We start from the raw sequence: 25,389 nt of genomic DNA on the forward strand, positions 1-25,389 counted from the left end.
CGGAGCTGCAAAAATGTCACCTTTCAATTTCACAAATTCGTCCTTGCCTACATCTTATCTTCCTAGTCAAATTTCGCATTATTTTCCATAAGGCTCTGCATACTGTTGGTCTTTTCAGAAAAGCCTGCAATAAATTGTACATATTGTTGAACCGTTCCCAAAAATGAGTGAATTTGTTCTTTGTCTTTGTACCTGCCGCTGACAGAATTTCCTTTACCAAACTTTCATTTGGCCTTCTTCATTGCAATCAATATTATAACCCAGATAGTCGCCACTGGAACGTTTTGGTTTTCTGAAGGTAACTTTTATTTATGTCCCTAGTTCCTCTCACTTACTCGCGAGACACATTATCCTCCACATTCCGTGCTCGAACAAGAGCGTGGGATACCACACTAAGCCTGTACTGAAGTTTATTCATATGTTCTGATGTGTTCATTGGGTGGATGAATTTCATGGTATGCCTCTCAGAGGTAAATGCACAAAGTTTATTTATTAATCTTCTGAGTAGTGTGAGGGTTGTGTTGGCAATTAGATGACCTGTAAGCATTTGATAAAGATGGTTTGTTTATTGTATTATTTTTCTTTTATGGACTGGTACCTCTGTCCAAATCAAAGTGAGGAATTGAAATTTTAACCATTTTATTCACCGTTGGTAGAATGTCCGACCATACTATACTCTTTGACCGCGACCTTGCTAGAGCAGGTTAATCATCCCTTTCTTCCTAACATGTAAGAGCCAATTTTTAATACTGCCATGTTTTGTTTTGTTATCAACCTAAATGGAATCTGGCGCACTGTACTGATGAATGCAGAGGTCCAGCAATAACTTCTTGGAATTAATGAAGAGCTGAAAGATTGGTGACCATGTTTGAAGAAATTTAATATCCAGTACTGGCTGCAAGGTTAACAAGCATTGGCATAGCCAATAGGTCTTGCCTTTGGGACCTTATAAGTGTTTAGTTATCCAGCACAATATCCTTGGTGCAACAGCATCAACTGTTGCATGGCTAAACACTTATAAGGTCCCAAAGGCAAGACCTATTGGCTATGCCAATGCTTTTTTTAAGCAAGTAATGAAACAAAAGGAGGCTGGAAGCGGCAAAAGGGCACAGTGGGGGCCAAAGGTACATGTGTGAGTGGAGGCAAGTTTTTAAAGCAGGTGGGTAGTGGATGCAATATGCGGATGAGTGGGTAGAAGCAGCAGTGGGGGCAGGAGTGTGGGGAAGATTTTTAAAAGGGAAGGCAACACTGGGATGTGGGGCAGAAGCAACATGGTGGCACGAGTGAGGGGCTAAAGCAACATGGGGTGTTGGTGGAAAAGGCAACTTGGGGGTGGGGGCGCCATTGGGGTGATTAAACGGACGAAAGACAGAACTGTGGATCTGGCAAGGTAAAAGGACACAGTGAAAAGGCAACACAAGGGGATTGAGGATCAAGTACACAGACCAGATGCAATGGCCCATGGTGAACTGGGCAGAAGAAAAACATGAATGTAAGCAACAGACCAATGGATGAAGAGGGCCGCTGAATGCCCCTTAAGTATACCATACATATATATATTTTTTTTTTTTTGTCAAATTAAAAAGGGCTTTGCTAATACCACACACAAAGGAATTGCAAGCATTTCATTTCTCTAGAAAGAGAAACTGGTGCACACGAGGACGCGTCTTTGGCCTGGAATCAAAGAAACTCAGTGTAAACCTTTAATAAAGCCTCTGAGGCCACCCCAAAAATTAAAAAAAGAGGCAAAAACGTGACTGCATACTAGAAAAAAAAACAAACAAGCATTGGCATAGCCAATAGGTCTCGCCTTTGGGACCTTATAAGTGTTTAGCCATGCAACAGTTGCATAACTAAATACTTATAAGGTCCCAAAAGCGAGACCTATTGGCTATGAAAAGCGGCCGTGCGGCCGCGAGAGTGAAAGTGATAGCAATCGCACATCAAAGCGGCCGCGAAAGTGAAAGTAATCGCGGTAAAGCGCGCGCCCGCGCACATGCACTGTGGCTCTAGGCTGGCCTGGTAGCACTTTTTGAAGCCCTCTCAATAAGTCTCGCCAGACCAGCGCATGCGCTGGGTCAGGTTGAGACCTAAAAAACGTGCTACACCTGCCACAGAAAATAGGAGTGAACGTCTGATAAAAAAGGGCTGTTAAAATCCTCGGTGTTTAAACCTATTAAAAACGTGTGAATGTGATTAAGTATTTTAGCTTAAAGCACTCACCAAGTTTGGCCAAATTCATACTGGAAAGCTAAGCACGCCCTCAACACTACCTTCGGTGTCACTGCAAGGCTGTACTACAAAGAGCACGTCCGAAGCTTTCTTGCACATTACCCTGTCTGGAGCAGTCTTCAAAACCACCAACATTCAACGCTCATCAATCCGGCATAGTGAACATGTTCTGTTTTTTTTTTTTTTTTTTTTTTTAACATTTTGAAAATTGAAAGTTTTAACTCGGCAGATGGTTGGGGGGGGCGAGTAGGGGCCCCACGATCAATGCATGGTTTGTAAAGCAGCTTCCGTCGCCAGATAGTGCCTTGTAGCCTTCCTGTGCATGGAACTGGGACAGGTCGTGTGTCTGCCTCCAGAACCGAGAGTGCGCCAGGAGCGATGACGTGTGCCACTGAATGTAAACAAGCATGTGTGAAAGATGAGCAGTTGAGAAGGAACAGGCAGCAGCTGTTTTCAAGCACACTCGTGCTTGTGGCGGCATCCACCTTGCGGGAGTGAGCAGCGGCCAATTAGCATGCGTTCTGCTGCTCTCTCCTGCAAGGTGGATGCCGCCACAAGCACGAGTGTGTGCTTCCAAAAAGAGCAGAGTGACGGCTAAAGGTCCTCCTATGCAGCGCATGCACGCTGCGTAGGCGAGACCTAAAAAGATGGCTTTGGGCACCATTTGCAGTTTACATCCATCTACTGAAGCCTTTTAGAGTACACACTCTGAGAACGGGAGGAAATGTATTTATCAAAAGGTTTATGAAAGGTTTTCTGATGTCTGCAGGACACGTCTTGTGGAAATGTCTTTCTCTTTCCAGAGGCACTGTCTCCCTCTTACGACATAGTACCTTTCTCCAAATCATTGTCTAAAGCATAACCACACTCCTCAGCAAGTCCTTCCTGTGCTTAAGGGGTTTCTACAGCGCTTTAAACATTGTACCTCACCTTTTCATTGTGGACAATGATGCGGGTAAAGCTGCAGGCCTAATTCTTGGTGGTCGGATGGTGAAGAGTTGTTGTGTGGAATGTCACAGATCCATATCCGCCCCTCATTGGCAGGAAACCCTAGGAGCCAAGAGGTTGACTTCTCTAGGTACATCAAACAAAATAAAAATAGGCTCGGACCCAAAACTCTCAACTGTTGTGACCCTTAGGAAAGAAAATGAAATCTGTTTGCATTCAAAGGACCATCCTCCACTGGATGGCCTTCTTCCTGAATAACCGATCACTCACAGTTGTCTGCTTAAAGTATTACTACCTTTTCTTTAAAAGATAGATGGAGTGGGTTTTGGTTCCACCCATGGGAGTATTTTTCTTTCACCATATAGGTTTTACCACTGGAATGAATTAAAATGCACAAGAGACAAATTGTCATCTGAAAAGCACACTCCAACTTTCACTAGATCACATTAAATTATGTATAACTTATGAGCACTTAAAATAGAACACGATCCTTTCTTGTTAATTTTTTCCCAGTAGCAAGAAAGTCCGTACGACAGGCCTTAGTGTGATTAACAACAATTGTGCATGCAGTGCACTTGAGCAGTATTAAAGGCATGTTGTTGGACGAGTTAGCAAATTAAAGTCTGTGATAATTACTTTGCCAAGGCATGTTTTGTGGGCAGTTATATGTAATCTGTTACTTTTATTTTACAATTGTACTGGACTCACCTAGAAACAAATGGTTATGTGTCGGCTTCAGGGTAATGGACACATCTAAAATAGTCATTTTTGATACAAATTCTTATTTCCTATGGTCCCACTCCCCATTTCAGGGGTTAGAGTTAAACTTTTTGTTTCAATTTAGCTAATGTATAAGCTTGGAATGAGAACATTCACAATTTTGAAAAGAGGCCTAATTCAGCAGTCCCTTATTGCAGGAATTCTCACAGCATCCACTGCACCTTTGGGGCATTTTTGTTGCAACTGGCTATATTTCATGTTTGTACGATCACTGCAAGCAAATTTTCCTTATTAAAACTAAAAATAGGTGCATTTTTACTTCGTGTCGTTTTCCAGATTGTTCCACAACTGATCTTTCTAGTGGGGTGACTAATTGTATATTGGAATAAGACCTGATATTGCAGCTAGGTGTGTTAATTCCTTTTTTGTTTTTTTTCAGATTTACGATGAAATGGAATTACTTCAAGGGAAGTTGGAACTCCTTAGTGATACCAATATGGTTGATTTTGCTATGGATGTCTACAAACACCTTTACCCAGACAAAGAAATTCCTCAAGGTAAATTTGATCAATGACCAAATTTGATAAATTGCCCATCTAGTTAATCTGCCTTCTAAACGGGCTGCTTTATAGATTATTGATGTCTAGCCACATTTTTCATAACTTCTGTCAGAATTTGTGATTTTTATGTAGTGCTTAGCTGATGTCCTTTCGCCTCTAGGTGGACACAGGTGAAAGGAAGTGTGACCTATATATGACAAAATAATGAAGTAATACTATTACAAAATGTGCCGCATTACGTCACATAATTTGCCATTTCTTGCTGCATAATTCACTTTACCCTGCCACAAATTATGATCCTCTCCTGTCGCATAATTCCAGGGGCCCTGGTTCGGTCTCCATTAATAATATAAAGCTAGCATTTTCCCTCCAATATTATTTTTCCATCCTCTTCATCTTTTCTGCACTTTTACCTTTTCTTGAACATCTTCCTCACGCACACACACTCCCACTAAACCATGCCTCTCTTCTGCACGTCTTTTGCTCAGTAGTGATGACTGTTTGGCAGCATCAAAATAAGAAAGCACAGCTGGTGCCGCACAGGACTTCTGACTCCACTGCATTGTTAAATCTCCAGTGCAAGTTTTCGACTCGTTGTGTAGTGAAGGTTTTTCAATTTCTACTCAGAAACATAAGCTTGTCCCTTACTGTGCTCCTTTTTGTAGTGTAACATTTATGCAGTCATTGAATCTTCTCTTTAAAATAGGTTTCCACTGCATTCCTAATTTAGTGCACAGTTTGTACCTTTCTGTTTCTCCTATATAATGTATGCGAATACGCTGGCATCCAAATGGAACCTGCTTCCTTGCAGACACCTTCATCTCTTCACCATCACATGCCCAATTGCTTTCCTATTTCTATACCATACCATTTCATTCACATTATCTGTAAAAAGGATTTCACCATCTGCAGTATGTCATGCTCTGTGATCTGCTATATCCTTTTTTGCCACCCATAGCCTTTTTGTCCACTTCCTGTAGCACCACTTCAGGAGACCACATATTCTATCCCTTCCTCTCACATCGCTTCCCTCAAGCAACTGACCAGATTTTCCTTGCCTTTAAGCTGTTTTGTGGGTTTCTAACGCAGCTCAACTTGTTTCGCCAGGTATGGTAAGTTAAATTAGTTGGGTAGATTTTCATTGGCAGCTGCTTAGATAGTTTTCTTCATGATGAAGGTGCATTATGCTTCCTTATAAAAATGGTGGTTAGAATGGATGGGGAGACTGTGGGTTAGAGGGTTGCCTCTCACTTCTTGAAAGTTTTTTTTCTTTGGCTAATAAGCATGTTTATTTGGTAAATGCTGGAGCACAGATCCTTATTATTTAACTATTGTTGAATTAGCATTTTTTAAATACTGTATATCTCGTTCATGGCAGTTTCCTCCTTCTCCTCTAGTGAACTCCGAACTCCGTTTTGTTTGAAACGATGGTGGTTTTAAATTTTGTAGTCCTTTGCTGTGCTTTGTTTCTAAACTATCTTTTCCTAGTGCCCCTGCTTATTTATGCTATTCTGTTAAAGACATTTATGATTATTGGTCACTGTTTTTGCTGGCATAAATAACACCGTTACTATTAAAAATGGTTTTACTATTGGTTTCTTTGTAATGCTGGGCTGATCTCAGATTTGTCATTTAAGGAGCTGGTATTAGATGATAGGCCCAGCTTGTGTGATCTTTTTACTTCTAACCGGTGTGCGGTATGCCAGCTACAGATAATGCTTATCTGCGAACGTCTGATAGAAAAGGAAGCCCTACATTCTGCAAGGACATTACTAGTTTCCGTCTGACACCAAGTGAAAACGTAGAAGAGATCAGTTTTGGTGCCAGCACAAGGAAGAAATGATGCAGAATGGGTTTGGGCACTAGTTTATCTCGCGTTCTTCTTTATGAACTAAGTACAAAGGCACTACACGAGACTCAGTTAATGAAAAACTATTTTTTATATATCTGGCTGGTGTCTTATGTGTTGTAGCATTATGCAAGTATATTGATGATACCTTGAGCTCACCAGACTTCTCATTTGTTTGTGCTGGATTCCCATAAAATTGTGTTTCTGTGCTAGTATTCTGCCTATAGATTTTTCTCAATTTGATTACTTATTATTCTCCATTTCTTCTGAAGGTACATTGGTCAATCAATGCATTGATCAGCTATTTTAGGAACACTATATAGTCATACATTGCAATATCCAAGCAAAGTCCTGAAGGTCTTTACCTAGTCTTTAAGATACACTCAAGCTAAACCTATTGACTTTGCTAGGGCTTGTTTGTAATTGTTGCCTAATCTGATATTTCCCATTTAATCCACCTGCTTCATCCGATTAATAAGCCTACGTTCTCCTTCATAAGATTCTCCAGTAGTTTATACACTGTAGAATATTGGTCTGTAGCGGATCCTGAACACAACTTCTACTTATGTATTTTTCCAATTAGAAAATCAATTAAAAAAAATATACTTACAAAAGACTCTTACACCCATCTCTGAGTTGCTTCCCATTTTGTGCAGGAGGTTTCGAGAGTAGTACAACTTGAGTAGAATACGGAGCTGTACAAGTCAAAACCCTGAACTTAAAGCGATTTCCTGTACGCTCTGCAATGCCTCGCCGCTTTCCTTCTATCATTCCTCCTTGAACTCGCCCATAATCTCTTTTCCAGTCGCCCTCCTTTTTTCGTAGGACATCTGGTGAGTTGTTAATTATCTTTTTGTAAACCAATGACTCTGTACTTTTGGTCAGGGGGATCGGCTAACAATCTGTCCTCCAGGGGTGCGCGTGATCATCATTGCAAGGAAAACAAAAACCATGCCTTGGTAGGGAAAATCCCTCTGCTGTTTACATTTTTTTTGCAAGTGTGCTCATAACGGAATTGTTTTGCCATGAGCACACTTCCACTTGTGCTCATGATGAGCACAGGGGTTATAATGCAAGCAATTATTGTTCTGGGGGCGGTGGCACTGGGGCTGTATGTGCCTGCTCAATGGAAAAGCACTTTGACAGACGTTTTGGGCCTCACTGTTTGAGTTATAAGGTCCTTCAAGAATAGTTCCACACTGGGCTCCTTTGCTCTCTCTCTGGGACCCTCACCACCCTGAAATTACTCCTTCTAGCTCGTCCTTCAAAGTCTTCCAGCTTCGCTATCATCGTTTTATTATCTTTAGCGAGTTAGGTTACTGTTGTCCTAAGAGATTGTGTCCTCTTGAAGTATGGTGATAAACTTATTTTTTACTCGGGCCTGATTGAGTGGGTCGGATACCTCCGTAAACTCTGTTGCGCACGGATTAGAAATGTGCGTGTTATTCAACCCAACTGATATAATGCGACAAATGAAACCTAAGCTTGTAATGAGGCCCTTAAACTAACATTTTTTATGTCCCTTCTCAGGAAGGTGACCTCATTTGCCACAGAGATTTTTTTGGGTCTAGCGTGGTTTTCACATCTTGGATGTCTAGCGTAATTTATTTTAATGAAGGTTCAGAATCATTACCTCTGTCCATCGACCTGATGCCTTATTTTTTTGTGGGATGACCGCCTGCAGTAGTCTCTGCATTCTTGTCAATTTTGTTCTATTGAGTCTCTTTAGCTCCCTTGCCCCCCCCCCCCCCCCCCCAATGTTGGGCAGTCAGGGTTCGTGTAATCTGCATATTGGGCTGCCACCCGGTTGCCAACTGGTGCTAGAGGAGACCACTTGCCCCTACACCTCCTCCCCGGAGTCAGAGGTTGGTACTCTCCTCTGCCTGTACTGGCAGAGTGTTTAGACAAGTTTCTCCTGTTCCTGCGGTCTTTCAGTTTCCCAGCGATAGCGTCAAGATTTTGTCAGTTTCAATTTATTGGGGTGGGGGACAGCGCCACGGTGACCACTGATTGCAATCTTTAGGCCCTGCTGTGGTGTCTTGGCAGGCTCAACTGTTGTACCCAAATGGTGAGGAGGAGCAGGTGAAGCAGGAGGAAGGAATGGTCCCTGGAGGGAAGGAGCACCAATCCACTGTTCGGCCCTGCTGAATTCCAAAGCCCAAACCACAGGCCTCCTCTCGATATCCCAGGGGCCCACTTCTCTCCTTCAGGGCTTCCCTGGGTCACTCCGGAAACATCCCATTGTCCACTTTCATCTCCCTTGGGGCATTCTGCCCCAGCCGATGTGATGTTAGTTGGTGCGGCAGGCCAAAGATGTCGCTCCTACAGCAGATTCTCTCCCTTTGTAGTCCAGGGCACAGCCTCAGCTCTCTAACCTGGTCTCTGTGCCCCACATCACCTGGACGTGGCACCCTTGCAGCTTGACCTCTGGGAGTCACATGCAGGTCTAGGCTGAAAACTTCCCCAGCGAGTATTCAACTTTATACATGTCAGATCTAAACTCCACTAGTGTCCCTAAGCCCCTCATCAGCAACGGGTATGTCGACCCTGGAGGGATCAGATGATTGTACAGATGTGGGGGAATTGTGATAGATTATTGGAGCCTCTGTAGAAAGCCGACATGCTCTTCGGCACTTTGCCACGCGTCCCAAACTTCTTGCAACTTTGAAATTTTAAAGCTGTCATTTGGCAGCCTCTGGGTTTATCCCTCCTTGTTATTGCTTTTCACAAAAGTTGTGTGTGTGGAGCTAAACCTTTCTCGCCCCTCCCCACCAAAAAAAACAACAAAAAAAACCCTGAAATATGACACCTCTTTTAGTTCTGGTGTTTTTTCTCCAAATCTTAGATGGTCACTGGAGGGATGTATTAGCGAAATCCAAATTCTAGGCGTAATATGTCAGCAATATTCATTATGCTACCACTTGTAGACCACAGATTAAATAGAATTGCCTAAGTACTTACGCATCCATTCGACCTGTTGATTTTACAGTCCTTAATGTGTATAATAAAAGCTGCAGCAGCGTTGGTGAGATGTTATCTAATGTGTAAAGAATTGTTTTAGCTTGTGGTCAGGGCACGCTTTTGCATCATATTTGATTGTGTTGAACTCTCTTGCTTTAGCTTTACGAGAAAAGAGAACCACTGTTGTTGCACAACTGAAGCAACTTCAGTCTGAAACTGAGCCTATAGTGAAGATGTTTGAAGATCCAGAAACAACCAGACAAATGCAGTCTACCAGGTAATAAACCTATGCATTATATTTTATGCTATCCATAGCTTACTCACACTTTGGTCAGTGCCTATGCAAGGTCAGTTTTCAAGCAACTTCATTTCTCATCTACAAAGGCAGACTTAAAAAAATCTTTCAAACATAACCGTCTTGCACTTTCATAAAATTATTTATGCATTTATTTTTGGTACTAGATAGAGCATTGATGACTGTTCGTTCTGAGAATTCTAAACACTTTAAAAAAACATTTGTTATACCAGCTCAGTTAAAGTGCTACCATTTTAATTTAGATTGGGGTTGAGCAGGAGGACTCCTTTCTTGGTCTGCTCGCATTTTAAGTAACTGCATGACCTACTGGCTTATCAATCGTAAGCAAAGGGAAATACCATCCATCGTGTGTAGTATCCAATGCAGCACCCGGCATTAAAATGTAGCATCACTCAACTGAATGCAGAAATCCATCAGTTGAGTACTGAAAAGCTAAGGCCAAACAAGGTGATTTTCTGCAAGTTATTTAGTCTTTAAAGAAAGCTGGAAAGAAGTGGACAGCAACTGTTAGTCACTTAATCAGAGCAAATTTACAATACGTAGATTTTGAACAGAAATGCGCACACTAAAAATAAGAAAAAGCATGTTGGACAACTAACGGAAACAGCCATTTTTCAAAATATGAAACAATACTCCAATAAATCATTACTGCGATGCAACAGTTGATGTTGTTGCACCAAGGATATTGTGCTGCATAACTAAATACTTAAAAGGTCCCAGAAGCGAGACCTATTGGCTATGCCAATGCTTGTTTTTTTTTATCACCCATCTCAGTCTACACAAATATTAACTTCATTTTCCATGGCCATATTAGTTTGCCCACTTTCACACCACCCAATATTGGACGAGGAAGCGTGCACTTTAACTGTACATGCCATTCCATGTGTTTGTAGGCGTCACTTGCAGTGTACTATTACTGATCACTGTCCATTCTGTGTGAAAAAAGTATTATAAAACATACCCCATAAGAGAGTGAAAACTATTAGATATTCACTTTATTAATTGAAAATCTTCAAGTTGATCAATCAAACGCCGTAGCCATACACAAAAAATGGTCTTTTGCTAGTAGCCACTTATCTTTCGTAACTGCCTAACATTTTCATGCAAGAAAGGGTTTATCCAACAGCTGAGGTAAGCAGCGTGGGCTGCCTGGGGGTGACATTTTGACAAGCTGAGATTGTTGCAGCAGGATGCCCCGTTCACAATTCCAATATGGGGAAGTCTCAATGGATGACACCGAGGATAAGCTGCTGGGCAGAGCGGCCATGCAGCCAGAAACTACTATGACCGTGGTTGGTCCGTAGGACAAAAAGCACCGGAAGAGATGCAATAGACAACTCCGTGGGGGGAGGAGGGGGGGGGGGTGAACCGCAAGGGTCCCACAACAAGTAATGAGGTTATCTTCGGCTCAGAAGGACAAAGACTAACATTGAATAAGGAGATTAACAGATAGCTTCGATTTGAAGTTCACCATGAACAGTGGATGGCGAAGTAGCTGTAAGTACTAGTTCATCCGCATATCAAAAGACCTAGAAATTATACTGCGGACAAACTCTTTATCCAAAGGTTTTCAGCTTCTCTACTCATGTACCTTGCAACACTTACATTAGTAGCAGCTGGGGTCACTTTGCGTATGGCTATATCTCTCATTTTTAATGCTCGGTGAAAGACACCAATGGCACAAAAAACTCAGAATTACCATCAGTGTATTGTACGCTTGTTTGTTGAAATAACTTGCTTGAAAAGGCGTATGAAGTGCGGCTGCAGAATTCAATAACCTACTGATGGCTTCTTAAGGCCTTCAATTATAAACTTAGAAAATGGAGGCAAACCTGACGAGTATGTAAATTGTAAATGTAGTTTGTATAAAAATACACTGGAGGCGCAAACTAATTTATCAAGTCATGGGTGGATGTAGAGGCTGAAGTGCAAGAGTGGGAGTAAGTAGCAAATTCGGAAGTTCAAGTACTAAACAATGCTACGTGGTCTACTAAAAGTATAATGACAAAGCCAACAGCCCTGAAGTTACTGCGGCTGTGCAACTTAACAGGCATTACAACTGATAATTACTGAAACAGCAGGAGTAAATGTTTATTACATTTATGTCTACCCTATTGGCTTTGCCAATGCAGAGCGAGAACAAAAAGGGATTGCTTTGGAAGCCACTTTGGGGGGCAAGTAGGAGACGGAGAAAGTAAACTGAAAATGGCATGACGACTATTACTCTTTTCTGATGGTCTTTCGTGCGTTCCAATCTGAGCTCTTCCTGCGAGGAGGAATTAAACACCACATAGCCAATAGCGAGAAACGAGGGAGTAATTATTCTCTGGATGGAGCCAAAACACCAGGATTGGTGACAATATTTATTCTGTCAAGACGGGCTTATAAAAACGAGTGACAATCTTCCTTGTCTTCTGTGAGTAGTGCTGTCCAACTCGGAGGACAAGCATGGTTGAAAAGTACACAGCACTGCTTCATTCCTCGCCTGAAACCTGGCTAACTGTTGAAATGTTACTGGCAATCAAAGTTCTCTACATGCGATCGTGCAGACAAGACACACTGCAGAGATGCGAACACGCCCACTCATATCACTTTCAAATTTTGAACTCTGGGTGTAGGCAGGGCGCCTGATTATTAAAATCGTGGCTCGCAGTCATTCCTTCAGTACATAAGCCTTCCTCAAACTGGAGGCGGGCGGGTAAGAACGTAACGTGCGCCCTCAAACCACTCACGCTATAAACGTGCAATGTTGGTGTATTGGAGGAGAATATAATGTTGCACTGTTCAATGGCAGGTATATGCTGAAGAATAAAGTAGCAAGTGGTTACTCCCCTTTTTACCGTAACAAGTACATGAACAAAATGATACTTCCTTAGTGAAGCAACTGATCTTGGGGTTCACGTCACACTTGACAGATGCATGTGAAAAAGAAATAAGGAAAGTCATATAGCTACGGTTACAATGCACAACTTGGTAATCAAAACCTAAATGTTGAAAGAGGGACAGGATTCGAGACTAGCCAATCAAATCCGAGCTAAGCGTTTGTGCGTAGACTTTCAATTGCATTTTACAAAAGGGTTGTAGGTGTGCCCCCACGTGACCAAACGCAGCCAAATCAAGGCTTGAAACCTGAATGAATCCAGGGGACGCTACTGTAACAAATTAACTCTGGTGAAATTGGGGAGGCTCAGAAAAACAATGACAAAAGCAAATTGTTTCTGCTTTCCAGAGTGTCTCAAATTCTTACAACCTCATCCGAATGTATACATAGTGCAGCGTGCTTTGAAGACAATGTAACAAGCACCTGTTAAACCAGCACGCGTAGTTCAAAACGAACAGTCTTATTTTATGCCATACAGCTTGCCACTCCAGGAACTGGAACGTTGAATCAAATAATTAACAAAACTTTAAGACACGAGACCAGCAGTTAGACACACAGGAACGGCTCAGTTCTGGGAAGGTTGTTACTGTAATAACTGGTGACTTTATATTTAATAATCTTTCTTAAATCTGTTACTGTCCGCACTGTTAAAGGTGGTCGAACTGATGTGTGCCATCAAGAGTAACCCAAAATAACGAACCCCCAAATGCCACCCCCTCTTCTGCACAATCTTAAACAACATGCCCGTGAGAGGTGTGCGCACGCCACAGCGAGACATCTGTTTTGAATTATCGTGCACACGTCTGGGCACGATAATTCAAAACAGCTGGTGCCTGTGCGGGTAACCGCAAGCAATAGGCCACACGCACGAGCATGTGGTGAGCTTTTTGAAGCCCCCTTACTATAAGTCTCGCCAGAGTAGCGCATGCGCGCTGCACTAGGCTCGACCTAAAAATGGTAACCATCCATATTGGATCTATCATTTGTTAAACATCCTTTCAGCATCTCCGGTCCCAGAGCAACCAATTTGTTCCTCTGTTTGATCATTCTCCGACCTAAAAAATGCCACTTTACGCCAGTACTTAGATAAAGACTTGAATTTCATCCACTAAATTACAGGCCAGCAGATCTTCTGCAGGAAAACTCTCTAAAAAGCTGGCTGAACACCTCTGATTTTTCTAGAGTAAAACCCTCTTCCTTTCTAACAGATTGGCTTCCACCACAGAAGAGGCACCACATCTGCATTAACAGCCATCTTTTCTAATTACTCGCGAGGTGTTACCAGCATTTGACATCATGTAATAGGAGCTATTACACCTCAGGCTGAATAACTTTGGAATCCAAAGCCCTTCTTTTAACTGGGTTGAACCCTACCTTGCACAAATTCAAAGTTGTTACCGCCCCACAATTCTGAGCACCGCAGTCTACTAACCAGTTTGGCTTTTTCCTAGGCGCAATGATCTCTGTATGATTTTTCAATGTTTACTTGGCCCCTCCTTCAAATCATCACCTCCTTACAGCTTATTTGCAACAACCAAAATGGTCATAAAATATCCTTCCTGTGGTGTTTGACAAAAAGTGTCCTAAATGTTGTTTACAAAAATATATCCCCATTGGAGCACAGGTTCTCCTGTATAGAGTTCTAGTGTTGTAACTCAGTGACTAAGCCACCTGGCTTTACTTTGAGCTCTTGAAACATTTAATTTGCAAACTACAACAGATATAAAGTGCTGCATCAAGAGGTTTTAAGCCTAAGCAGGCATGACCACATCAGCACTGCCCTCGAAATACTGGTTTCCTATAGCTAGAATAATCTCGTAAACGCTTAGCGTCATCCATTGGGTGGTGAAGAGAAAATGATTTGCCCTCGGATCCAAAATGGTGCTGCAGATTGTAATTGCATTTATATAGCGCTTACTACACCTGAAGATGCGTCGAAGTGCTTTTTCGGCAAGTAGCATGCTACTCCAAGACCCATGGAGGATTAGTGTTGAATTAGTATAGTGAAACATGACAGTAATTTTAAGTCGTGGATGGGTTAGTCCATTATTTGGATTCGGCAGGATAGCAGAGGAAAAAAGGTTTGTATTTATATAGCGCTTATTGCCCCTGATGGGGCATTGAAGCACTTTTCTCTTTTTTTTTTTTTTTGGACGAGTAGCACGCTACTCCGGAAACCCATAAAGGATTAGTGGTGAATTAGTATGGTGAAATATGATTTGAGTGGTGGATATTAATCAGTTATTTGGAGTGAGAAGGATAGCGGAGGGATAAAAGGGGAAGAAAGGTTTGCATACATATAGCACCTGTTACCCCTGATGGGTGTTGAAGCGCTTTTCTGGCGATTAGCACGCTACACCGGAACCCATAAAGGATTAGTGTTAAAAATTAGTATAGTGAAATATGAAGTAATTTGAGTGGTGAATATGTTATTCAGTTACCTGGATAGAGAAGGGTAGGTGGCGGGGTAGAAGGAAAGAGGTTTGTATTTATATAGCAGTTCCTACCCCTGATGGGGGTTTGAAGCGCTTTTTTGGCGAGTAGCACGCTACTCTGGAACCCATAAGGATTAGTGTTGAATTAGTAAGGTGAAACATGAAAGTAAATTGAGTGGTGAATATGTTAGGTATTTGGATTGAGAAGGGTTGGGGAGGGGTAGAAAAGGGAAAAAGTTTGCGTTTATGTAGCTCTTGTAACCCTGATGGGGCGTTGAAACGCTTTATTGGTGAGTAGCACGCTACTCTGGAATCCACAAAGGACTAGCTGTGAATTAGTATAGTGGAGTATGGAATTTGAGAAGTGAACATGTTAGTCTGTTATTTTGATTGAAAAGGAAAGTGGAGGGATAGAGTGAAGGATTTGTTTTTTTTGGAAGTCAGCAGTAGGAGGAGGCATTTGGATGAGTAAAAAGGGGTTTTGGAGGGGAAGAGTCAGAGGGAAATGTTTAGAAAGGTTTGTTTTGCGGGATCAGTATAGTAAAAAAGGGGTCAGATGATGCAAGGAGGGGTAGAGTAGGGGAGAGTCTAGAAAGGGTTATTTTGAGGATCCTAGTAGTGGTATGGACTTTGGGATAACCAAGAGTGGATGTAGAGGATATATTGATAGATGTATAGGGTGAGAGATAGGGTAGTGCATTGGAAAGAGTAGTAGAAAGAAGTTTGAGATGAGTCAAAGTTGGGCTAGAAGATATATTGAGAGAAGTATAGGCTGAGAAATAGGGTAGTGCACTGGAACTGCTAAATTAGAAGAGAGTGATAAATATATAGATCCATAAGTACATTGAAAGTATATAAATGCATAAAGGAGGCAAGTATATGTAGATTACAGATATTGATAGAGGTGCAAGATGAGAAATAGGGTAGTGCATTGGATATGCTTTTTTATGATAAAAGTAACAAATACACAGATCCAGGTACATGGAAGGTATATTGATGCACAGTGTAAACAAGACCTGTAAACTAAAGATGTTTTTTTTTATACAACATAATAATTCTACAGGTTTATACAAAGCAATACGCAAATATAGGTACATATCTATAGTGAAAATAAATGCTTATATACAGAGGTAGATGCTGTAAATTTCCGTTTGCGTATGGTGCTTATGTGGGGAAGAGCCAATTCTTGCGTAGTTTTCTGAAGATAAGGTGGTTGTCGGTGGATCATCCTCAAAGAAAAATATCAATTAACTATTTCAGTATAGAGGGTGCCTAAAATGTGACTGTTGCTCGAACCAGAAGACAAACCGAGCTAAACTTGGAATAACTACAGGTCTGAATACACAATCTATAATATTATATCTTACACACTTTCTGGGAATACCATGCTGCAATATGACTTTACTCGGCATTCTCCAAACGTGTGACACCTCTCCAAACACCCAGTTGATAAACCACACACAGCCAACACCCATGCATTCTGAAAGGTGCTCAGGAGTCCGATGCAAATCTAAGCAATCCGCATGGTCGTTAAAGGTACTACATTTTAAAATTCAGATCTGAAAGAAACACGTTAGTTAGATTCCTTACCTTAGAATATCCCCAGGCGTCGGGCTGGATCCGGAAAGATTTTTCATCAGCAGAACCCCTACGCGTCTGTAGGCATCGTCTGCGGCTCCGCGTCTGTGTCTTTGGCGTCGTGACCATCAAATGATGTCGTCTGAGTACTTAGATGCCGCCCTCGAGCGCTGAAGTCAGTTCTTCTTTTTTCCGTGCCAGCAAGCGCATATCTTGGAAGAGCGTACCCTTAGTCATTTTTTGACTAACTTTTTGGACATTTTGTCTATCTTTTTCGAGTCGACTTTGACTCCTGGTGCCGGTAGGGATGCCCGGGTTCAAGCCGTGTGACGTCTGTCACCGACTGATGTCGGTTACCGACCCCCACCATCGGTGTCTGTCTTGGGGCCGACCACGATGACAAGTCGTGCCCGACTGCCGGGCCTTGACGTCGAAAGCTAGGCGGGAGCGGTCCCGCAAGCTCCTCGAGATCTGGCAGTCGGCTCCGCGCCGCTCGAGGAGGAAGTCGAGGGGCCGGTCGCGGAGCCGCAGTCCTCACCGCTAGTCGGGATCCAAGTCCTCGCACTCGGGTAAGTCGAGGCATGGCAAAAAGAAGTCGAAGAAGCGACATCGCTCTTCTGACTCCCCTCGCCGACTCGGCCGAGGATTCGGGTGGCACCACCTGCGTGGCCCAACCAGGGCGGCAGGAGTCGCATCTGGCCCCACACCCTCCGGTCCCTAGGATTCATGCGACTCCGGGCGAGATTCGAGACTTCCTCGTGGCCATGAGGACTCTCTTCCCGCCGTCGAGGCCTGCCGGTGCGCCTCCGGGCCCCGCAGGTACGACTGGGGGTCCTAGCGAGCCGGCTGCTTCAGCCCCGGTGCCGTCGTCTACTGCGGTCCCGATGCCGCAGGCCCCCGTGGGATCCAGGCCTGGATCCCGGTCGATGCCAGTTGACCTCACGACTCCTCCACTGGCGCCGACCCCCATGGTGTCGCTCGTGGCGCAGTCCTCGGACGACGCCGTCCCTGGTTTCAGTCCGGCGTCGGAGCGGCGCCACTCGGCGCTGTCTCCGGCATCGATGGATGAGCCTTTCGCCTATGACCCGGCTCCGTCATTTCTGCCTGATTACCAGGACACGGATGAAGGGGAGGACTAGGAGGGGTCTGAGGACCCTCTGGCACAGCAGTGCCAGTTAAGTCCGGACTAGACAGATGAGCTGGGGAGACCAGTGGTCTAGACACTTCGCCTGACACTGGTTTCAGCTCTCCTCCTTCCGTGGCTACGGAGGAGGGTGCTACTTATGCTGTGATGCTGCGCAAGGCGGGCAAGGCCTTGCGCCTGGAGCTCCCTGCAGCGGCCGTGAGGACTAACCTCCTCACTGAGGTGCTTCAACCGCCAGTAAGCTCTTCGGAGCCTCAGCTGCAGTTTAATGAGGCCCTCACCGATGTTCTGATGGGCACTTGGTCAAAGCCCTCCACAGGCTCCTATGGATCGGAACGTGGCCCGATGCAACCACCCAGCTCCGGGCGAACCCTGCTTTCTGTCCGTACACCCCACCCCTGAGAGTCTGGTTATCCAGGCCTGCACGTCCCAAACCGCCTTCCCGTCCGCACCTCCGGACCGGGAATCCAAAAGAATGGAACAGTTTGGCAAACGGTTTTCCTCACTCAGTCTTGGGTTGCAGTCCATTAATACCGCATGCCTTTTGGACCGTTACACCCACTCTCTGTGGGATACGGTATTCCATTAGATGTGGACTTGACACCACGGACTCGCTGGGCAGAGCGATTGCAACGACTGAGGCGGTTCGTCGTCACGCCTGGCTGAGGTCCACTAACTTTTCAGGGAATGTCCAGAGCCCTCTCATGGACATGCCCTTTGATGGCCGTCGCCTTTTTGGAGCGCTTTAAGGACTCCAGGGCTACGGCCAAGTCCTTGGGTCTGTCGGCCCAGCGCCAGCAAACTTCTGCTTTTCGCCCCTTTCGTGGCCAAGGATGGGGGTGCCCCTGTACGTTCGTCCAGCCACAGGCTACAGAACCAGCCTCAATGCGGTCGCGGATGTGGATTCCGCCGTGGCGGAGCAGGGAGACAGAGAGCCGATCAGTCCACATCCGCTCCCGCAGCATCTACATCCAAAGCCTTCCTAGTCCGAGTCATAGTCCGAGCTTTCAGGCCCATTCCACGCCAGTTCGCCATCACCTGCTCCACTGGCGTGCCATCACTTCGGACAGGTGGGTGCTGCAAATCGTCTGAAGGGGCTACTCCCTCCCTTTCGAGGCGACCCCTCCAGCCATGCCACCGCAGTACCACCGCATGTTGGGGGATCACTTGCACTTTCTGCAGGAAGAAGTTACGGCCCTCTTGGCCAAGGGGGCCATCGAGCGCGTTCCTGGCCCAGAAGTAGGACAGGGTTGTTACTCCCACTGCTTTCTGGTTCCCAAGAAGGGCAAAGGGGGCCTACGCCCTATCTTGGACCTCAGGAGCGTCAACGCCTTCCTCCGGAAGGAGAAGTTCAAGATGCTGACATTAGCTCAGGTTCTGGCTGCCCCAGACCCTGGAGACTGGATGGTAGCGTTGGACTTGCAGGACGCTTATTTCCACATCCCCGTCCTGCCGGCCCACCAGCGTTACCTGCGGTTCACAGTAGGCCACGAGCACTTTCAGTTTACCGTGCTCCCCTTCAGCCTCACCAGTGCCCCTCGGGTGTTCACGAAAGTAATGGCGGTGGTCGCAGCTCATCCAGTCTTCCCCCATCTCGACGACTGGTTGTTGAAGGCGGGCTCGCCCTGAAGTCGTCTCCCACCTCCATACTACGGCCGACCTCCTGCATTCGCTGGGGTTCTCCATCAACGTGCCGAAGTCACATCTGAGTCCCTCCCAGAAGCTCCTCTTTGTTCTGGGCTCGGCGCAGTTTCGGGTCTATCCTTCCGAACAGCGGGTTCGGGATATTCCGGCTCTGATTCCGATCTTTCAGCCTTTATCCCGAGTTTCAGTCAGGATGGCCCTACCGCTACTGGGTCTGATGGTCTCCTGCATCCTGCTGGTACATCACGCCAGGTGGCGGATGCGGGCTCTGCAGTGGGACCTGAAGTTCTAGTGGGCTCAAGATCAGGGCAACCTGCCCGACCACGTCCTGATCTCTGAGGGCACTGCAAGACAGTTGCAGTGGTTGCTCATGGACCGCAATTGGGTCAGTGGCAGATCCCTCTCCCTACCCCAACCTGAGCAGGTTGTGGTGACGGATGCGTCTCTCCTGGGATGGGGGGGGGGGTGGGGCACATGGGAGAGGCGGAGATCAGAGGCCTCTGGTCACCGGCAGAGTCCCAGCTCCATATCAACCTATTGGAGCTGCGGGCGATCCGGCTTGCACTGAAGGCATTCCTTCCCTCTGTGCGGGGAAGTGTAGTGCAGGTGTTCACGGACAACAACACTGCCTTGTGGTATTGCAACAGACAGGGCGGGATGGGGTCGTGGACCCTTTGTCAGGAGGCTCTGCGCCTCTGGACATGGCTGGAACATCAGAGCATCACCCTGGTGGTTCAACACCTGGCGGGCTCTCTGAACGCCAGGGCGGACGAACTCAGCCGTCTGTGCATGATGGATCACGAGTGGCGTCTGAACTCGGACGTGGCGCAAGGTCTCTTTCGGCAGTGGGGAGAGCCTTGGCTAGATCTATTCGCCACCGAAGAGAACGCGCAATGTCATCAGTTCTGCGCGTTGGAATTTCCAAGGCCACACTCTCTCGGAGACGCTTTTTGTCGCGAGTGGAGTTGCGGTCTGTTATACGCCTTTCCCACTATACCACTTCTGCCCAGAGTGCTGAAGATGATCAGACGCGACCGGGCCCAAGTCATCCTTGTGGCTCCAGATTGGGCACGAAGATACTGGTATCCCAAGCTACTCAGTCTGTCAATCGATCCCCCGATTCGACTGCCTCTTCAGGAGGACCTTCTGTCGCAGCAGCAGGGGACGGTCCTCCACCCGAAACTGCCCAGCCTCCACCTCCATGCGTGGAGATTGAGAGGCGGCAGTTGATGCCATTTGACTTGCCTCCTGGAGTCTGTGATGTCATTCTGGCAGCCAGGCGTCCCTCCAGGTGTAACAAATTTGTGGCATGGTGCACAGCAAAGGCTGTCCATCCCCTTTCCGCCCCTCTTTCTGAGGTTCTCCTCTTTCTTCTTTCCCTGGCCAGCAGGGCTCTGCTCTGGGCACCATCAAGGGATATCTTTCAGATGTCTCGGCCTTCTTGAGGCTTCCTGATCAGCCTTCTCTTTTCAAGTCCCCTGTTGTAAATATATTCTTGAAAGGCATTACTCGCATGTTTCCTCCTGTTCCCTTTGTAATGCCTCAGTGGGACTTGAATCTGGTGTTAACTTATCTGATGTGCACTCCCTTTGAGCCACTTCATAACTGTCCTCTTCGTCTTCTGACTCTCAAGACTGCTTTTCTGGTTGACATCACCTCTGCCAGAAGAGTGAGTGAGCTCCAGGCTCTTTCTTCTAAACCTCCTTTCCTCTCTGTCCATCAGGACAAGATTGTTCTGAGGACTCGCCCTTCTTTTCTTTCTAAAGTCGTTACTGCCTTTCACATTGGGAAGTCCTTTACCTTACCCACCTTATTTCCGCCTCCGCATCCCTCGAAAGAGGAAGAGATGCTCCACCGTCTTGGCTAAGAAGGATCCTCCTGTGGGGCTGAGGGCCCATTCCACTCGGGCCACAGCGGCTACTACTGCCTTGGGACGGGGAGTCCCTCTGCTGGACATTTGTCAGGCAGCTACGTGGGCCTCGCTGCACACGTTTGCCAAGCATATCTGCCTGGACAGCCAAGTCCGGAGAGACTGCTTCTTTGGCCGTTCCGTTCTGCAGGACTTCCTGGTGTGATCTTGGTTCGCAGACCCACCACCGGGGTTGGTATTGCTGGGATATCTTTCTAAGGTAAGGAATCTAACGTGATTCTTTCAGATGCACAAGTTACTTACCTTTGGTAACGATATATCTGTAAGAAACATTAGTTAGTTAGATTCCATATCGCCCCACCCATCCTCCGCTTTCTGCGAACCGATATTTAGGGTGATGGTCATCCCTTTCAGGGCCCTAGTTTCATGGCACCAGTGTCTGTTTCGTGCATGGCTCTGCGTTCCTGGTGCGGAAAGCTATGTACAGAACTGACGTCAGCGCACAAGGGCGGCGTCTAAGTACTCCGTCATCCCGGCGGTCACGACTACGCCGAGGACGGACACAGAGCCGCAGACGACGCCTACCGACGCGCAGGGGTACTGCTGACACAAAATCTTTCCGGATCCAGCCTGATGCCTGGGGATATTCTAAGGTAAGGAATCTAACTAACTAATGTTTCTTACAGATATATCGTTACCGAAGGTAAGTAACTTGTGCGTTTGGTACAGTGTTTTGTTACCTGCCATCCCCGAAAAGTGCTTTGGTCCTTGCTAGAGGTAATAAAGTGTTGTAGCACTACCAATCTACTACACGTTTAGAACATTTATTTATATCACACAATTATACATTTACAATTAGACACTGGTAGTTGGTCTTGTCACAGAATAATTCAGTTGTTTGTGGGATGCTGAAGCGAGGATTAGTAAGCTCCTATTCAAGTTTCGGCCTCAAGGACAGCATCATTGTTACCAGGCTATCTTTCCCCTCCTACACTATCATCAAATGTTTTTAGAAAACGGATATTATTGCCGTTGTAATGGAACAATATGTGTCAAGTTGTTAAATTTGATGTTTAGATTTCACTTTACTATTTAGATTATTTTGGTCTCTCTTAATGTCTCTATTAACCTGAAGAAGTCGGCTCTCATCCCATGTACTTGAAACTGGGCAAAATAGTTAACTTTTTGTGTTTCAAATTGCATGTTTATGTACCGTAAGTACATCTGGTTGCAGATGTACATGACTGTCCATTTACATGGTTCGATCACTTTCTGCCAGTCTTGTTGTGGTTTCTGTAATCTGCTTTCCCTGGGCCCCCATGTTTATTTCTTTCTACATGCTGCGCCATATGTTCTAGATGATCCTATTACAAAAAAAGTGTTCAGAGTAAAAGGCTGTGCTACTTCTTAGAGCCAATTCCATGTTGCATTATCAATTGCCTAAAGAAATAAAAACGTGATTAAACAAAAATACAATGACCTTGTTCCACTTTAAAAACAAGTTCACTCCAATGACTTAGTGAAGTGCATATCCTGTAGTCCAAGTTGTACTGAAAGCAAGCTTATTGGGGTTTTTTAATGATTGATCTAACTATGTACTTAATTGATTGTAGAATTAAAACGACTTTGTATTTGCAGGGATGGAAGGATGCTTTTTGAATACCTGGCTGAGAAGCATGGTGTAAGTAGTTTCACTCCCACTGTTTCAATTTGCTTCCAAGCAGTTAATGTATACTACTCCAGGAAAGTAATGACCCCTAGCAACCTAGCTTATATAGCCTTACAGTATGCAAATTCGATTTAACAGTTTTGGTAAAGTCCCTAAATTAGTGAATGTCTAAAGCGTTGTGTTTCACTTTGTTTATTTATGACACATTGACAAAAATTCTAGAAATTGTTAACTACGTGTTATGAAAAATTATGTGGCAGTAATGAAAATCTTCCACTTTAAAGTTTAGGCAAGAATACCTCGACACGCTGTACAGATATGCCAAGTTCCAGTATGAATGTGGCAACTATTCAGGGGCTGCCGAATACCTCTACTTTTTTAGAGTACTGGTAAGTAATCTTTCTTTTGTAGTAGAAAATTTAACTTTCTGACAACGTGTCTCTCTACATTAAGTGTCTACCACACAATTAATTACACATTGGTTCTATTAAGTTGTTTCACCGATTTGGGTGCCTCTTTCCTCCAGAATGGAAGGGAGACAAATCTGTAGATCACACTTAAACCATCGAGCGGTGATGCTACAGCTTGAAAGCTTGCTTTTCAGGCTTTCCAAAATGATGTGACGGCAAATTTAGACCGTTATAAATTGAATCTAGCAATGAATTTTGTGTAGCGCAGTGTATTACTTAAATGTGCAGTATTTTGAATTTGAGCTTTTCTTCCACTCTGATATATTTTTGTTGACTAGTTTACCAGTACTTGGTGAGTTATTTTAATGTTTGTCGATTGCTCGACAAGATGGTGTTTTTTTTCGTCTTTCAGTTTAATGATTCTCTAGCATTGGGTTTTTTATAGGTTTACATACTTTTTTCCCCATTAATTCAAGCTGACCTATTTAAACTTATTTTAGTGTAGCAGTTTAAACTTTTATTTTATTTTCAGCCTAGCCAAGCATCGAGTCTAAATTTCAGTTGCCAATGACTGTGGACTAAAGTATGATTGGTCTCTCACATCCATTTTAAGTTCTGATACGTCAAGCCCATATGAGTTGTCCCAGGGGGAAGAACAGATGGTTTTAGTTGAAGGAATTTGTTTTACATATGACCTCCTCCAAAAACGTTTTTTGTTAATCCATTTCTATTACTTATTCTTCTGCTGTCTTTTCAGCAACTCAGTTTTTCATACTATGAGGTTTGCATATTGATGCCCGACTAAAGACCCTTGGGTAAAATTCCTTAAACACATTCCTTAAAAACACTTGCAATGAAAGTGAAGAAAGATTAGCATAATCCGAGCCTACGGTCCTGACAAACTCTAGTCTCTTAAGCCTTAGTATTCGTAAACCCAACCTTCGGTAGCACCAGGCGTGGTTGTCTGAACCAAACTTTGGGCCTTTACAAATTAAGCACTGAAATCCATTAACAATTCAAGTAAAAAATAAGAGCGAACAATAATGGCACTTAATGTGACGGTTTAACAAGTATGTGGTGGACAGTTGGGTCATTCTGGAAATGTTCCGTTAAACAGTAAGTGTATTTTTGCGTCTCTTCTATCCTATGCAGGTTAAGAACAGTGACTGGACGCCCGTTCTTTATAGTTTATATTTTTAAGTGCCTATTAAAGTTGACTGTTGCAGCTGTGCACCTAATTTGTTAATTAAAGTACCAGTTAGATGCGCAAAGCTTTTGGTTTTACTAAGGGTGCTGCTTATGGTATGTAGTGCCTTTTCTCTACATGTGATCCAGCTTAGAAACTGCTCACTCTTTACACGCCACAAACCAATAATGAGAGTAATGTCTGCTGTTTCTATTTGCAATGCTGTCTCCACCTATATTAAAGTTGCAATGTCAATAAGAAAAGGATGAGTCACAATAAACCAGCAGACCTTTTAACTATTTTTAAACTTTTTATATAGTAATCATTTAGATTGAGGAGATTTGACGATTTATATTTATAGCCTGTTGTTCTGGGTAATGGGCATGTGGGCTTAATTTCCTTTGGAAATTGCAAATTGCTTAAATTCTATGAAATATGGGTTTTTATTGAAATTTATTTATGCTATCACACAAACTTGATATGAAATTCCTTTTTAAACTATTATGGATGTCTGTCAAACCTGTATGGTCCATAGAAACGAATAAAGTTTCTTTTGAACTTGAGAGTAATAACAGACATGAAATTAATCTGCACCTTGCACACATCTTTAGAAAATGAGTGTTCATGAGAAAATCTAGTAAATAGAGTGCTTAAGTTGCAGAAATAGTGCCGAATCATATATTGTGTCTAGTTGTTTAACATTTCATTTTTGTATAGTTTTAAACCTCCTTTGCAATTAAGTAATTAAGAATTTATATGTGAAAGTTATGACTGTGATGTATTACTAAGCTTTATTTGCAAACTGAAATGATTTATCTGTGTAATAATGTTTTATCTCAAAACCTATTTATATTCTCTTTGTAATGCATAATAGGGTAACGAAAACTTGGTGCAAAACTTATCATATTAATAGCTAGAGAGCAGAAACCTTTCTGACATGATCTTTATATGTGAAGAGTCTGAAATGTCCTAAAAAGACACATATG

General features: G+C 44.1%; 1 protein-coding gene across 1 annotated transcript in view; it reads left to right on the forward strand.

Moving 5' to 3' along the window:
* EIF3E (eukaryotic translation initiation factor 3 subunit E) overlaps positions 1-25,389 on the forward strand; it is a 277,801-nt gene that overhangs the window by 48,539 nt on the left and 203,873 nt on the right. Inside the window, exons 2-5 of the mRNA XM_085605092.1 lie at positions 4,340-4,457; positions 9,430-9,547; positions 22,777-22,819; positions 23,092-23,196. Of these exons, the coding sequence (XP_085461218.1) occupies positions 4,340-4,457; positions 9,430-9,547; positions 22,777-22,819; positions 23,092-23,196 (384 nt within the window). The remainder of the gene's footprint in view (positions 1-4,339; positions 4,458-9,429; positions 9,548-22,776; positions 22,820-23,091; positions 23,197-25,389) is intronic.

Source organism: Triturus cristatus, chromosome 5_1 (genome assembly GCF_964204655.1).
Source record: "Triturus cristatus chromosome 5_1, aTriCri1.1, whole genome shotgun sequence".
Taxonomy (NCBI): Eukaryota; Metazoa; Chordata; class Amphibia; order Caudata; family Salamandridae; genus Triturus; species Triturus cristatus.